General features: G+C 57.9%; 1 protein-coding gene across 5 annotated transcripts; it reads left to right on the top strand.

Annotated features, from left to right (window-relative positions):
* Positions 1-3,535: 3,535 nt before the first annotated feature.
* Positions 3,536-14,001, top strand: IFITM10 (interferon induced transmembrane protein 10). Of its 5 annotated transcripts, none has more exons than XM_081062307.1 (3): positions 3,536-4,086; positions 4,926-5,378; positions 13,371-14,001. In XM_081062307.1, exons 2-3 carry the CDS (start codon positions 5,001-5,003, stop codon positions 13,518-13,520), a joined length of 528 nt encoding a protein of 175 aa, XP_080918433.1. In that variant the 5' UTR covers positions 3,536-4,086; positions 4,926-5,000; the 3' UTR covers positions 13,521-14,001. The 5 variants fall into 5 exon arrangements, with proteins under 5 accessions (XP_080918433.1, XP_080918432.1, XP_080918431.1 ...); XM_081062306.1 differs by having other exon boundaries at positions 3,537-4,090; XM_081062305.1 differs by lacking the exon at positions 3,536-4,086 and adding an exon at positions 4,144-4,237.
* Positions 14,002-14,780: the final 779 nt, after the last annotated feature.

Below are 14,780 nucleotides of genomic sequence, written 5' to 3'. Positions count from 1 at the left end.
GGTTCTAAATCCAGATGTGGGGAAGGAGCTGGTGGGAGGCTGGCTTTCCAGCGTGCGGCTGGAGGGGGCTTTGGAGGCACCCTGTGCCTGGAACCCTGGGGGCTTTAGCTTGCTGCCTGGCCTGGTGGCTGCTGAGGGCTGGCTTGTGCCTTGGCCTGGAGCAGTGACCAGCGGGATGTGGCCTGGGCCGGAGGCTGCAGGGTGGGGCCCGGCACAGGGGTTCTGGTGAGCATCTGCACTGAGACGTCTCCAGGTGGCTGCCACGCTCCCTGGAGAATGTCCCTGTCCTTGGAGGAGACGCCAGCCCAGGGCTCCAGTGCTCCCCAGTTCCCCTGTGCACCCCATGTGGGCCTAGCAAGGGACCCTGTGCAGGGCTGGGGCCGAGCTGGCAGCCTGCCTCTTGTCCGGGCTTCCTTGTTGCCAGCTCCTGCCCGCTCCCGAAGTGGCCTGTGTGTGTGTGTGTGTGTGTGTGTGTGTGTGTGTAAGCCAAGCTGTGCTGGAGCAGGCCTGCCTGGGTCCTGGGGGTCACAGGGTGCAGGCCACAGTGACCGCCTCCCCCCCCATGGACTGGCCTCCGTCGGGGTTGTGAGCAGGGGCATGTGCCCAGGTGCAGCTGTTCAGCACAAGGGTTTGAAGGATGGATGTTTGTGAGCACCAGGTGGTGGGGCAGGACTCTCTGGACTCTCCCTTGGGGTCCACCCCCAGCAGGGGCAGGGGTTTGGCAAACGTGACCTTTGTAACTCCTGGTGCCTTTTCAGCCTGCAGGGCTATGGCTGTCATTGGCCTGGCCTGGCGTCTGAGGGGTCAGCACCAGGGAACAGCCTTAGCAGGTGCCTGCTGTAACGAACATTCAACCAGGGACAGCCGGATGCCTCAATTGGTTAGAGTGCGAGCTCTTAATAAGGTTGTGGGTTCGATTCCCACATGGGCCAGTGAGCTGCGCCCTCCACAACTAGATTGAAGACAACGAGCTGCCGCTGAGCTGCCCGAGGAGTGGCCGGATGGCTCAGGTGGTTAGAGCATGAACTCTCAACAACAAGGTTGTGGGTTCAATTCCCACATGGGATGGTGGGCTGCGCCCCCTGCAACTAAAGATTGAAAATGACAACTGGACTTGGAGCTGAGCTGTGCCCCCCACAACTAGATTGAAGGACAATGGACTTGGAGCTAATGGGCCCTGGAGAAACACACTGTTCCCCAATAAAAAACTGAAAAAAACAAAAAACATTCAAACAGCATTGCAAGGAGGCTCGTAAACAAGTGCCCAGCAAGTCCTGTTCTCACACCTGGAGTGGAAGCAGGGAGTGGGCAGAGCCTGGCAGGGTTTCTTGGGAGACGGTGTCATCATGGCCTTTGTACAATGAGAGGCTAGAAGGAGGAAGCCCCTTCCCCTTCCGGCCTGTCGGCTGCCCCAGGCTCTGTCTCCACTCTGTGTTCCATCAGGCTCCCCAACCTGGCTGGCATGGCTCAGGCCGCACACCTCGAGATGCCCCCCACAGCCTCTGCTCTGCTCCCTGTGTGTGCCCTGTGACCCTCTCAGCTGGGAGCCTCAGATCCCCCAGAGGGCAGCTCCCACCCCTGCTCTGGAACGTGGAGGTGAGCACAGCCGGACCCTGGAGACTGTGTGGGTTAATGCAGGCTGAGCCCCAGCCCCCAATCCTGGCATCGGGGCATTAATGCTCTGTGCAGAGCCCGGCCCTCTGGCCGCCCTGGGCTCACGCCCAGCCTCCCTGACCCCACTCTGAACTTCCCATTGGTCTCTGGAAGGTGGGTAGTGACAGGGCACTCCTCACTGCGGACAGGCCGCGGGCCTGGAGGAGCCCAGTGCAGTGCTGGCTCTGGTCCTGGCTGGCTCAGGCCTGCGCTGCACCAGCCCGGCAGGCCCGGGGCAAGGGTGGCAGTGGGGAGATTTCTGGCCCCATGCCCCAGCCTGGAGGACACCCAGCCTCAGGCTGAGCTCTCAGGAGCTGACCTAGGTCCAGCTCCTTTTCTAACCCACTCGGGGTGGAGGATGGGGGGCTCGTGCCCCTTCCGAGGTGGGGCCTGGGGGCCTTGAAGAGAGGCAGCCTCACGGTGGTCTATGAGGGAAGGCCTGACTCCATTCAGTGACAAGTGCCCCTCACCCGCAGCCTGACGAGCAGTTGGACCCGACCAGACCCTGTTGGTCAGCCCCGCGGCCCCCCTGCCCAGAGCAGCCCTGGAAAGTCCAGCTCAGACACCAGGAGAACCAGCGGTAGGGCACACAGGCCACACGCAGGCCGGGCGGGCACCTCAGGTCAGGCTCAGCCCAGGGGTGGGGGTCCAGGTGCCCCCAAGCCAGGCCCTTGGGAAGGTTGGCAGTGGGTGTTGGATGAGGGAGAATTGAACCCTGGCTCCCCTGCGGACAGGCAGGCGCCATCCCCTCTCTCTCTATGGGCCTGGGGCCTGGACTCCGTGGAGGGTGTGGCCAGCGTGGGGGGTGGGGCTTGAGCTTGGGAAGCCCTCCCACTCGCAGTGTTTATCAATATCATTTAAGGCTGATTGTACTGAGGGCTCCTGACAAGCTGTGGATGAGGCTGTGCCAGGGTGGGTGTGGGGCTGGGCTGGGAAGGGGAGGGGCTTAGAGTTGGCGTGGGACCTGTCCCAGGACAGGGGTTCAGGGAGAGAAGAGGGTTCAGAGAGGACAGGGCAGAGGCAGGGAGGTTTGGAGGAGAGAAGGGTCATGGAGAGAAGGGGAGGCAGGTTGAGAGGGTCAGTAGAGGAGGGGTTTCATGGAAGGAAAGCTCAGAGTCCAGGCAGGGCGTCTGGGCGGACAGGGGCTTGGAGGGAGATGGGAGGGAAACGGCCTCTGTCATACCTCAAGGCATCTTTGGGAGTCGGGGGGCTTTGGAGGGTCTGGGCTCTGTGGGGGCCTGTGGATGGGGTGAAGAGGACCCAGCTCAGAGGACACCTTTGTGGTGAAGTGGGGCACGGGGGTCTTAGGGGAGGCAGAGAGGGCTGGGTTTTCCCATGATGGAGGGGATCCTTGGGACTCCTGCAGGAATGGGAGGTCAGCTGGGGACAAGTGACAGACTGAGCATGGTGGGATGTACAGAGATACCCAGGCTGTGAGGGCAGGCACTGGTTAGGGAAAGTGACTGGGGAGCACAAATGAGACAGGCCGATCTCGCAGAGAGGTGTGGTCAGTGTGGGGACTGAGCTCCAAGGAGACAAGTGTCTTCAGGGCTTGGAGAAGGACATTTGGTCTCACAGGCAAGGGCACCAACTGGTGAGACGTCATAGGCTTCGAGACTGGACTTTATGAGGGAACTGGATTTGCAAGGGTGGGATTCGGGGCTCCAGGCCAGGGGTGTGGGGGTCAGATTTGGGGAAAAGAAGGTCAAGAGCTGGGACGGGGTGGGCTCAGAAAGGCAGGGGCCACGTGGGGGCCATGGGGGCTCAGCTGAGGCCTGGCCTCGGTGGGTTCAGGAAGATGGCGCTGTGAGGGTGGCCTCAGGGGCTGGGTTGGGGACACGATGGTGCAGATAGGGACACTCGGGTGGTGCCAGGGAGGTACCCGTGCCCAGAGAGGGCCTGCAGTTGGGGGCCTGGGGCCTGCCAGGGGTCAGAGACTCAAGAAGGACATGGGCCTGCGAGAGGGCACGGTTGGAGATAAAGTACAGGGACAGGAGGAAGGGCTCCCTGGGGACACAGCTGTCAGGGCCCAGCGAGGGGACCAGCTCGGATGGGGGCTGGGGGCTCATCAAGAGGGAGGAGTCAGGGAGTGCACCGGCATCTGGGGAGACGGGTGGCGTGGGGACCGAGTCTGGCGCTGGCGGGTCCCACCCCTGGCCAGCCCTTCAGCCCCGAGGGTCAGGCTTCCGGCGGGCGCCACGGCCCCCACCCTGCCGGCGGGAGGAGGCGGGGAGGTGGCTGCGCCCGCCGCCGTGAGTCAGGCTTGGGCTGCAGCCGCGCGGCCGGGCTGGCGCTGCGGAGGGAGCGCAGGCAGCGGGGGAGGCAGAGCCGCCAGCCCTGCGCCCTCCCCGCCCGCGGCCCCGCGTGCTCCCCGCACCGAGGTCGGGAAGGACGCGCGGCCGGAGCCCAGGCCCGCCCGCCCGAGAGTCTCCCGTAGGTGAGGGCGCGCCGTCCGGGGCTGCGGCAGACCGGACCGGGCGGGGCCGCAGACCCCATGGGGGGGCGCGGGGCGCGGGGCCTTGGCGCCTGGTTGGAGAAGTGCTCGTTTAACAGAGTGACATTGTGCGTCTGTTTCTGGCACCGGGTGGGTGGCTCCCGGCGAGTGCCCGGCGCGCGCGCTTGGGGTCCTGGGCGCCGCTTTGGGCCAGGGTTGGGGGCGGGGGCTTCGCGCGCGAGTCTGGAGCCTCCGCAGCCGCCGTGCTATTCGTGTCAGCCTGTGTCGTGTGTGTCTGCGCTGCGTGTCACGGTGCAGAGTTGTTTACCTGGCGGCATCGCTGAGTATGGGGGTGTGCCTGCGGTCTGGAGAGCTGGTGGTGCTGGCGTTGCTGTCCGATGTGTCAGGCTGCAGGTTAGCAGACAGCCCTGGTGGCTCTGCCAGAGAGTGGCTGAGGCAGTTACTGTGGGTCTGCTGCCCCGTGTGTGCGTGCTGGGCTGTTTGGGGGGCTGGCGTGCTCTGTCTATTGCCAACAGCGTCAGTCAGTCGGGCCTTGTTGGATGTGTGGGGGGGTGTTGCTGTTGTGTGTCAATGGGTGAATGTTTGTGCGCAGATGGCAACGCGATGAAAAGCCCCCAATGTTTGTGCCAAGGCTGCTGTGAAGGGCTTTCGCATGGCAGGAGCTGGGGCGGGTGGGGGAGGCAGGTGGCAGGCCGGCAGCTGGCTGCCTCGGGGAGTTCCATCTCCTCTGGGGCTGCTTATGAGCTGCAGGGGAGATGCTGTGGGGTGCCACAGGGTCAGCAGGACCGAGTTCATTCTTCTGCTTCTCTCCCTCCAGCCCCAGGGCCCCGGCCAGTGCCCAGCCCCGCTGGGAGCTCCGGCCAGCACCACGGACGGCACCCAGGAAGTCCGAATGCCCCTGGACGGGGCCTTCTGGATTCCCAGACCCCCGGCAGGTTCACCCAAAGGCTGCTTCGCCTGCGTGTCCAAGCCCCCTGCCCTGCAGGCGCCGGCGGTCCCGGCCCCTGAGCCCTCGGCCTCACCCCCCATGGCGCCCACTCTGTTCCCCATGGAGTCCAAGAGCGGCAAGACGGACAGCGTGCGGACCGCCGGTGCCCCCCAGGCCTGCAAGCACCTCGCAGAGAAGAAGACGATGACGAACCCCACGACGGTCATCGAGGTCTACCCAGACACCAGCGAGGTGAACGACTACTACCTGTGGTCCATCTTCAACTTTGTCTACCTCAACTTCTGCTGCCTGGGCTTCATCGCGTTGGCCTACTCCCTCAAAGTGAGCGGCCGGCGGGGCGGGCACTCGGCGGGTCCCCGGCTGCACTCTGCCCTCCCTCTCAGAGAAGCCATGGGTGCGGCAGGGACAGCAAGGGGGCTGAGGAATAGAAGGACACTGAGGGCCAGAGGGGTGCTGGTGAGCTCTGCACTGCCCCCTCTGTCCTGAGCCGGGAGGCTTCCAGGCTGTCTCGACAGGGCTCGAGGTCCTCAGGCTGAGGTTCTCTCCAGGGCCCACGGGGTGGGGACGCGAGGCTCGTTGTCCTGTCCTCTCGGGGAAGATGTGGGAATTAGACCTGAACACTGCTCCATCCATAGACATATGATGGAGGATGCCGGCCAAGAGGGGCAGGGGTCCTGGAGTCCTTCCCCTGCCGACAGGAGCAGGGTGACGTCAGGGCCCACTGGAAACCTTGTCGGGGCCCCTTGCTGGGCAGGCACTCAGAGGGAAGCCATGCAGATGGGGGCACTGGTCACCCGTCACTGCTCTCAGCATCCCCTCTTACACGGTTTCTAGGTAGTCAATCCTGGGTGGCCAGGAGCCAGGGGAGAGAGCCGTGAGCATGTCACATCCACCCCTGAGCCCACACCCTGAGTGGGTATGGCTTCCAGAAGCCCCTTGCCACCGTGCGAGGAGCTGGCCAGGAGCAGGGCAGGCACCACGCAGACAGGACCCCATCCGCCGAGGGCAAAGTAGAGACTAAGATTGCAGGACGGAGGCTGTGAGCGCTCACATTTGGGGTTGAGAGACCCGTGCAGATGTGTGAGGACAGAACAGCCCTGGGCTTTTGGAGCGCAACCAGCAGGAAGAGGGGTCTCCTTACCACCCCACCTCCTGGTCATTCCGGAAGTGCTTGGTTCACGTCTGGCCAGATTATCACTCTTCCCAGATTTGAGTGCCCAGGGCCAGGCGCATTTCACTGATTGCAGCTGCCCGGAGAGGTGGGGGCAGCGGGGGTGGGATGGGGGTGGAACATGGGGGTTGGAGGGTGGGGAGCCAGGCCAGGAGGCGGGCCGAGGAGGAAGGCCATTCTGCCTCTGCATCTTTGAGCTGAGCCCCACCCCTGCCCCCAGCACCACACGCCCGACCCCCTGGTCCCCCGTCCTCCTGACTCACGGTGAGCTTTGCCATCACCTCCTGCCACCCAGCCCTGTGCTCAGGTGTGTGCACCGAGCCCTGGGCGCCAGACCACGCGAACTGTGCTGTGTGAATGTGCATGTGTGCATAAAGTGTGTGCGTGCATATAGGCGTGAGTGTGTGTGCACGCCTGTGAGTGTATTGTGTGAGCGTGAGTGTGCATGTGCATATAGGGGTGAGCATGCCAGTGTACAAGTGTGTACGCCCACGTCTGTGCATGAGCGTGTATGCAGGTGCCCGAGTATAGGTGTGAGTGTGCGTAATTGCATGTGTGCATGCGTGGTGTAGGTCTAAGTGTGCATGTCTATCATTGCATGCATGAATGTGTGAGTGCACAAGAGTGCATATATTTGGGAGTGTGCATGTGTGTGTGTACATGTGAATGTATTGTGTGTGTGCATGAGCGTGTGTGTGTGTAGTTGCGTGTGTGGGTCTGTGAGTGCATAAGCATGCATGTATGTGTGTGAGTGGTGTGTGTTTGTATGTGCATGTGCATGAGTGTGTGTGCGTGTGTGTGTGTGTGTGTGTGTGTGTGTGTGCCGCAGAGCCAACAAGGGGAACGGGTCCCCGAGAGCTGAGGGTGGAGACTTGCAGGCCAACGTCAGCTCTGGCCCCACTGGGCCAGTGCCGAGCAGAGGGTACAGTGGCCGGGCAGCTGGCGCGGCTCTGCTTCCCCTGATGCCCTCTTGCCATGCCCTGCCAGCGGCCTGTGGACATGGGTCCGGCTGCATGGGCTCCTTCCGGAAGCATCCCCTCCTCCGCTTGGCCTGGCTGTGGGCAGCCGGCTGGCACGGGGCGGGCCCATCTGGTGTGGGTTGTAGGTAGGTCATAGACTTCTGAGTGGTTCAGGATTTGTGCTGGGGCAAGGGTGGGTAGGAGTTCGTGCTTCCAAGGTGTAGAAGGGAGCTCAGGACGCCTCTAAGCTGGTGTGCTTCCTTGAGGGCAGCGAGGGCGGTAGGGCTTGGGGCTCACCTGGAAGGGGGCGTGCAAGGTGAGCCGCCATCGACCTGGACAGAGAGGAGGACAGAGCTGGCTGGCCTGGGCTCCCACGCCTGTGAATTCATCCATCTGTCCATCCAGCTGTACGTCTCCTGGCCTGCTGCACCCACAGCATTTGCAGCCAGCCCTGGGCACTTCCAAGGGCACCTGGCAGTCTTGGGGTCAGGCGGCCTTGGCTAGATTCCCAGTGTGGTCCCTTAAGAGCAGTGAGCTGTTGAGATGCCATCCTGTTTTACTTGAGCCCAACCTTTCATCATTGACAAAACAAATCAAGCAAAGCCACACTCACGTAAGCAGGCCAGAGGCTGGCATCCAGTGGGTGGGAAGTCAACACTGCCCCTGCCTGCCCTAGGTGTTTTCCCACCCTTCGAGCTACCCATCCGGCCCCTCCAGCCATACCAGTCAGTGCAGTTCCAAGCAGGCTGGGTCTGCAGCACACAGACTGTATTTTGCTTAGCCTGCTCTCCGGCCAAGGCAGAGGCAGAACGTCAGTTCTCCTTTCGTGCAGTCTACACGAGCTGCTCATAATGACCACTGGCCCCTGTTGTTAGCTGGTGAGGACCAGACCCCTCAAGACCCACTTGAACCCTTTCCTGGGCTCAGCAAGCACCCCTGCCCCCGCTGTGCATGAGCACACGTCAGTTGGCAACGTGCAGTTCCCTCAGCCCCAGGGCTTCGGTGAGGTTGTGTCCCTCTCTACAAAGTCACCCCGACTCCCTCTGGCTGAGCCCCCTTCCCATCACAGACACCCCACCCCAGTCATGGCTGTCCACCCCACCAGACCCATTCCTCTGTTGTCACCAGTGCCCAAGGCAGGGCTGACCAACATAGCGGTCAGAGAATGTCGGATGAATGGCTGGGTGGACAGAACGCTTGCACAGCCCAGCTGCTTGTTCAGAAAAAGAATCCTTCACTCCCAGTTAGAGCTGAGGGTGGGGGCAGGTGCGGGCACCTCAGGAGAGAGGCAGCATTTTCACGTGGCCTTGAAGGGTGGATGAGGGGACACGTGTTCCAGATGGAAAAAACAAAAATTGAGACATGAGGGTGGGGTGACTTGGTGGGAACAACAAGGCCCCCATCCTCTGTGGGGAGCAGAAGATAGTCCTGGGAAGGCAGACTGAAGCCATGCAGTGAGGGATTGGGGCAACCACGTGAGGGGCTTGCATTGCATGATGTGGAAGACACCGAGGGAAGATGTGATCAGAGCTACAGGATTTGCAGTCAGCGTGGAAGCAGCCGGAGGCAGAGAAGTGAGGGGCCCGGTGCAGCGGTCCAGGAAGGACGCCATGTGGCTCGATGTGCAGGGTAGTGGCAGGAGAGGAGGAGCAGACGTAACGAGGACATGGCAGCTGCTCAACCAGGGCCCAGGAGGCTGTGAGACTTCCCAAGGACATGGCAGTCAGAAAGAACAGATGAGGAGAGAGGGTACTGTGTCAGTGTTCATACACACATGTTTGCCCATTCCCTTTAGAATATTGACATCATCCATCCATCCATAGTCCATCTGTCCATCCGGCCATCCATCCATCCATCCATCCATCAATTTCTCCCTCCATCTCTCCATCCATCCATCCATCCATAGTCCATCCATCCATCCGTCCATCCATCCTTCCATCCATCCATAGTTCATCCGTCCATCCATCCATCCATCTATCCATTTCTCCCTCCATCTCTCCATCCATCCATCCATCCATCCATCCATCCATCCATCCATTTCTCCCTCCATCTCTCCATCTATCCATCCATCCGTCCATCCGTCCGTCCATCCATCCATCCATCCATCCATCCATCCATCCATCCATCCATCCATTTCTCCCTCCATCTCTCCATCTATCCATCCATCCGTCCATCCGTCCATCCATCCATCCATCCATCCATCCATCCATCCATCCATCCATTTCTCCCTCCATCTCTCCATCTATCCATCCATCCATCCATCCATCCATCCATTTCTCCCTCCCTCTCTCCATCCATCCATCCATCCGTCCATCCATCCATCCATAGCCCATCCGTCCATCCATTCATCCATAGTTCATCCATCCATCCATCCGTCCGTCCGTCCATCCGTCCGTCCGTCCATCCATCCATCCATCCATCCATCCATCCATCCATCCATCCCTCCCCACTGATTTCATCCATCCATCCACCCACCTGCCCACACAGTTCCTCATTTTTTTCATTATGGAACTATTCACACTTTCACCTATCTTTCAGTCCATCTATTCACTTCTTTTTTCTCCCACCCTCCCTCCTGATCTGCTATACTCATTCAATTCATCACAGAATACCATCCAGCCACATACCCGTTCATCTTTCCACCCCTCTCACTGGTCTTTTCATACATCTCTCCTTCCTCCTTTTGTCCCATTTTCCCTTTCTTCCACTTATTTCTGCCACAGTGATTCATCCATCCAACTACCCACCTCCTCTCTGTTCATCCATTCTTCTATCTTTTCTCCCTCCTCTGGCCACGTCTTTCTGTGTATATCGCACAGCCACACACTCAGTTGTTCATCGTGGCTGTAGGTCACCACACGGGCTTCAGTCCTGGGATCTTACATTAGTACTACATCTGTCTATGCCTAATTTTCCTCCTCGTAAAAATGGGGATGTACCCACCGCAAAGTGTTATTGAGAGGATTAACTGCGTTAATACCAAGTAATGCTATTAACACTGTACCACCCCCAGAGTCATTTCTTTTATTATTATTTTCATCGTTATTTCATACATCCATTCTTGTCCATTCTTACCTCCATCAGCTCTACCCATTCACCTGCCCTGGGGATGATTTTGCTCAGTCATTCATTCATCAATACACGTATCTATCAATTTATCATCCATCCTTTTCCTAGCTACATGTCTCTCTAACCATCTTCCCACCTTCTACTTCCTCTTCCTGCTCTTCTTTCTGCCCTTACTCACTTTAATTACCCATCCATCAATTTATAAATCCACATATTGATTCTTCTCAACTTTCCCATTTCCCATTTCCCCAACTGTCTATTTCATACACCAGCTCTCTCCATATCCATTCATTATTCTTTCTTTCACCACTTTTCTTATCAATGAACACTACTAATGAATATCCATTCATTATTCTTTCTTTCACCACTTTTCTTATCAATGAACACTACTAATTAGTCCAATCATCCATCCATCCATCCATCCATCCATCCATCCATCCATCCATCCTCCATCCATACATTCACCTTCTCACCTTTCTTCTTCCCCTTTCTTCTACCCACTTAATACACCGCTTACATTTCTCCAGCTTTTTATTAACCCCTCCATCCACACAACGCAACCCCATTCCTTCAGCTATTCCCCCACCTGCCCTCCCAATCCAGCCACCATCTTTTTCTCTCTAGTTTACCCACACACCTATCGTGGATTCCTTTAATCTCCTCTTTTCTTCTCTCCTGCTTCTCTTCACCCATCTCCGCCCATCAATTTGCCTTCCATCTTTATAGTTATCCATCTTACCTCACTTTGATTATCATGACTGTCTTCCCTCTTCCTCTTCCTCCCTTCTTACACATGTACAACCATTATATCCATTCAGTACATTAACGATTCAATCGCCTAATCATAAATTCATTGAAACTTCCCAGCATTCTTCCACTACTCATTTACTTATTCCACAGGCAACAAACAATTGACCAATGCCTCATAAGTGATGTGGAATACACAGCCCCTGCCCGTAAGCAGCTTACATTCTGGTGGGTGTCGATAATAAAATTCAGTGTGTATGTCCTGGGGTGATGTCAGCTTTGAAGGACAAAAGGTCAGGGAGATGTGGGGGTGCTCCTTTGTGGGTTGGGTGAGGAAGGTCTCTGTGATGAGATGGGATGTGAGTGTCAGCCTGAATTATCTCATGCAGTAGCCACAAGTGCCTGTGGGGAATTCCAGGAAAAGAGGGCAGGTGTTGCAAAAGCCCTGAGGCAAAGAGGTTCAGGAACCAGGAATAAGGACTTGAAGGAAGAAATAGAACTCTTATGCCCAGTAGATATGGTTTATGACATAGAAAACCTGGTGAATTAACCGTTCGTTTAGCCAGATATGAAATCAATCTACAAAAGTCAGGTGAATTTTTAAACACCAGCAAAAACCAATTAGAAATGTAATTTGAAGCATGATTACAATATAATAACAACCCAAATAAACAGACTAAGACCGAATCTAACAAAAGATACAATAGTGCTTTCTGGAGCAAATTCTAAAACTTTATTTTAATCAAGATATTAAATGAGACCTAAGTAAGTGGGTGATACAGAAAGGAAGATAAACTTCAGTGACGATGCCAGTTCTCTCCAAAATCACGAGAATAAAAGTCCCTCGAGGATGCAGACCTTCTCCCCACCTTTTCCCCTCCCTGATTGCTTGGTACCTATTCTTTTCCTCCTCTGTCTGTCCATCATCCCTATTACCTGCAATCCACCTTCCAAGTCACCCAACCCTCCCCTCCCTTCAGCATGCCTTCCCTCACTGCCGTACACCCTACCTTCATCTTCTTTCTTGTCCCCTCTTTGCTCCTTCCTCCATTCCTCCACCCACAGAAATCCATCCACCAGGCACACGCCCAGCCTCTGCCTGTCTGTGTACCCACTACATTAGGCACCCTTCTACCCAGTGGGCAGTCAGGGAGTGCAGTCGTCTACCTAGCCCTGCAGCCCAGCCCCCTGACTTGCCATTCTAAGGCAGCACTTTCTCGTCTCTCTCCTATCTCTCTCCCTCCCTCCTCCTAGGCTTTGTTTTCCTTGCCACTCACACCTACACTTCTTTGAACTTGGCGGAAGGAGAGGGGCTCCTCAGACTTATCCTGGATGAGGGTAGCATGCTCCTCAGGTCCCCCTCTGTCCTCTGTTCCCCAGGACTCCCTGGGCTCCAACCCAGTCCCTCACCTCAGGACCCCCTCCCGGGGACCTTGCAGACTCCACTGCTTCTGTCTATGCATAACGTCCACTCTCAGGGAATGCCAGTTCGCTTTAAATTCCATGGCAACGATTTAGGACACACATGTGTTGCCTGTGGTCCAATCGTGTTACTGTCTCTGAGACCAGCTTCCTCAGTATTTATGTATCTATTTGCCAGCTTTACTGAGACATAATCAGCACGTAACATAGTGTAAGTGCAACATATACAATGTGATGACTCGGTACACATGTACTGGGGGTGCCAAAAAACTGTCTACACATTTTAAGAGATGTTATCTCTGCTCAAGCAGTAGTTGGCCGTCATCAGAAGTGTCTGCACGCTGATGGGAGCCACGGTGAGCACCTCTTGTCATTGCAGACGTCACACGTGACTTGTATTCCTCTTTTGGTATCGGTGTATAGTGAGCATCACACTTTCAACACAGCTGGTGCCTTTCCTAAAATGTGTCTGCCCTTTTTTGGCGCCCTCTGTATGTTGCAAAAGAACTTCCATATTAGGCTTAGCAATCACATAATTATCTTTTATTTTTGGTGGTGAGAACACTTAAGATCTACTCTCCTAACAACTTTCAAGTGTACAGCAACAGGATTGTTAACAATCTGGTTTATTTTAAATAGTTTCAGGCCGACGGAAAAGTCGCAAAAACAAAGAATTCCTGTATGCCCTTCCCCAGAGGCCCGATGTTAACCTATGACCATACACCGTCTTCCCTTTTCTCTCTCTGTAAATGCCTGTCCCTTATTTCATGGACTGTGGGAGGGTCCGCTGGGGACGCAGCCCCGCGCCTCCCCGGTGCGGCGCGCGGGCCGGGCCGGGCCGGGCGGGCGGCGGGGCTGCCGGGGGCTCGCCGCTGCCCCCTAGCGAGCGCTCCGCCCTCCTGCGGCCCCGGGCCGGCGCCGGCTCAGCTCCTCTTGTGGCTGCAGGTTCGGGACAAGAAGCTTCTCAACGACCTGAACGGAGCGGTGGAAGACGCCAAGACGGCCCGGCTGTTCAACATCACCAGCTCCGCCCTGGCCGCCTCCTGCATCATCCTGGTCTTCATCTTCCTGCGGTACCCACTCACCGACTACTGAGGGCCGCCGGCCCCACCTGCCGGCCCAGGAGACAGCGCCCCGAGCGTGCGCATCTCCACCCGGACGCCACGTGACGCCGGGAGCCATGGTCGGGGCAGAGCGGGCGTCTGCCCGGCCCGCCTGCAGCTGCGAACCAGCAGCGAGGCCACCAGGAGCTCCGTATAGAGAGGGCACAGCGAGCTTCCTGCCGGCCCCCGCCCCCGCCCTGGCCCTCCACCTGCTTCTGGGGTCTGTGGTTTCTTCCTGGGCCGCTGCACCCTGGCTCCCAGTGGCTGCACCCCCTGCCCTCCTGTGCCCCTGCCCAGCCTCCAGGACCCCTGGGACCTGACACACAGCAAGAAGGGCTTCTGAGGGGGCTTCCCAGTATGAGGGGCTGCCGGCATCTGGGGACTCCCTCTACCCTCCCGGATCCAGCCTCCTCCAAGCTGTGACCCTGCTCCTGTAGCTGTGAATTTCCAATAAAATTCCTGCCCAGCTCCCACTGGCCCAGCCTCTGTCTCCTTCCTGGGCAGGCAGGGATAGGAGGTGGGGTAGGGGTGAGGTGGGAATTTGGAGGGTCTGGGACCCCAGTCAGTCGCTGTCTGGTGGGCCAGGGCCCCCGTGCTGCACCCCGGCTGAGCCGGGGAAGTTTGTTCCTAACCCAGGAGGTCTTCTGTCTGCTGGGCAAGATAGGGAACCCAGGGGGGCTTTCGGCAGAGGGTGCCCCAAAACAAGTCCCGGGGAGGATCAAGCAGCCTCCTTGGAGAGTCAGGAGGGGAGCGAGTGCAGCATGAGCACAGCTGCCCACCGGGCTACAAGTTAGAGGAAGAAAACCAGACGGGAGCTCCGGGCAGTGACACAGGGGCCCTAGCCAATCCCCGACGACCTGGGGACCCTGGGACCTGGCAGCTTCCTCCCGCCTGTTTCCTCATCTGTGAAATGGGGACAGGGCCTTCCCATCCCTCAGAGTTGCTGCGAAGATTGACCAAGAGGAAGAGCAGGTGTCAGCTGAAGAGTTTCGGGTCCTGGGTCAAAGTCAAGGTTATTGGGTGGTCAATGCTCCACAGAGATGTCTCTGAAAACACATCTGATGAGTGTTGAGACAGGAAATGGGCAGGGTTTCCTGTGTCCTGAGGGAGGTGACACAGGGGTCCCTGCAGGGGGAGCCAGGGCCCTGCTGAGGGGCTTGCGGAAGCCCTGGCGGTGAGGGGCCCTGGCTTGCCTGGGAAACCCGAGAAAGTTCTGTGCAGACAGGGAGGGACCTTGAGCCCACAGGGCAGC

This window comes from Rhinolophus hipposideros (genome assembly GCF_964194185.1).
Source record: "Rhinolophus hipposideros genome assembly, chromosome: 10".
Lineage (NCBI taxonomy): Eukaryota > Metazoa > Chordata > Mammalia > Chiroptera > Rhinolophidae > Rhinolophus > Rhinolophus hipposideros.
Note: the sequence above shows the minus strand (reverse complement) of the source record. Positions and strands in the feature narration are given on the sequence as shown.

Coding starts and splice junctions, on each gene's coding strand:
- IFITM10 (XM_081062305.1), top strand. CDS start 4,148: ATGGGGGGGCGCGGGGCGCGGGGCCTTGGCGCCTGGTTGGAGAAGTGC. Junction 4,238..4,925: donor GCGTCTGTTTCTGGCACCGG/GTGGGTGGCTCC, acceptor CTCTCCCTCCAG/CCCCAGGGCCCCGGCCAGTG. Junction 5,379..13,370: donor CGTTGGCCTACTCCCTCAAA/GTGAGCGGCCGG, acceptor TTGTGGCTGCAG/GTTCGGGACAAGAAGCTTCT.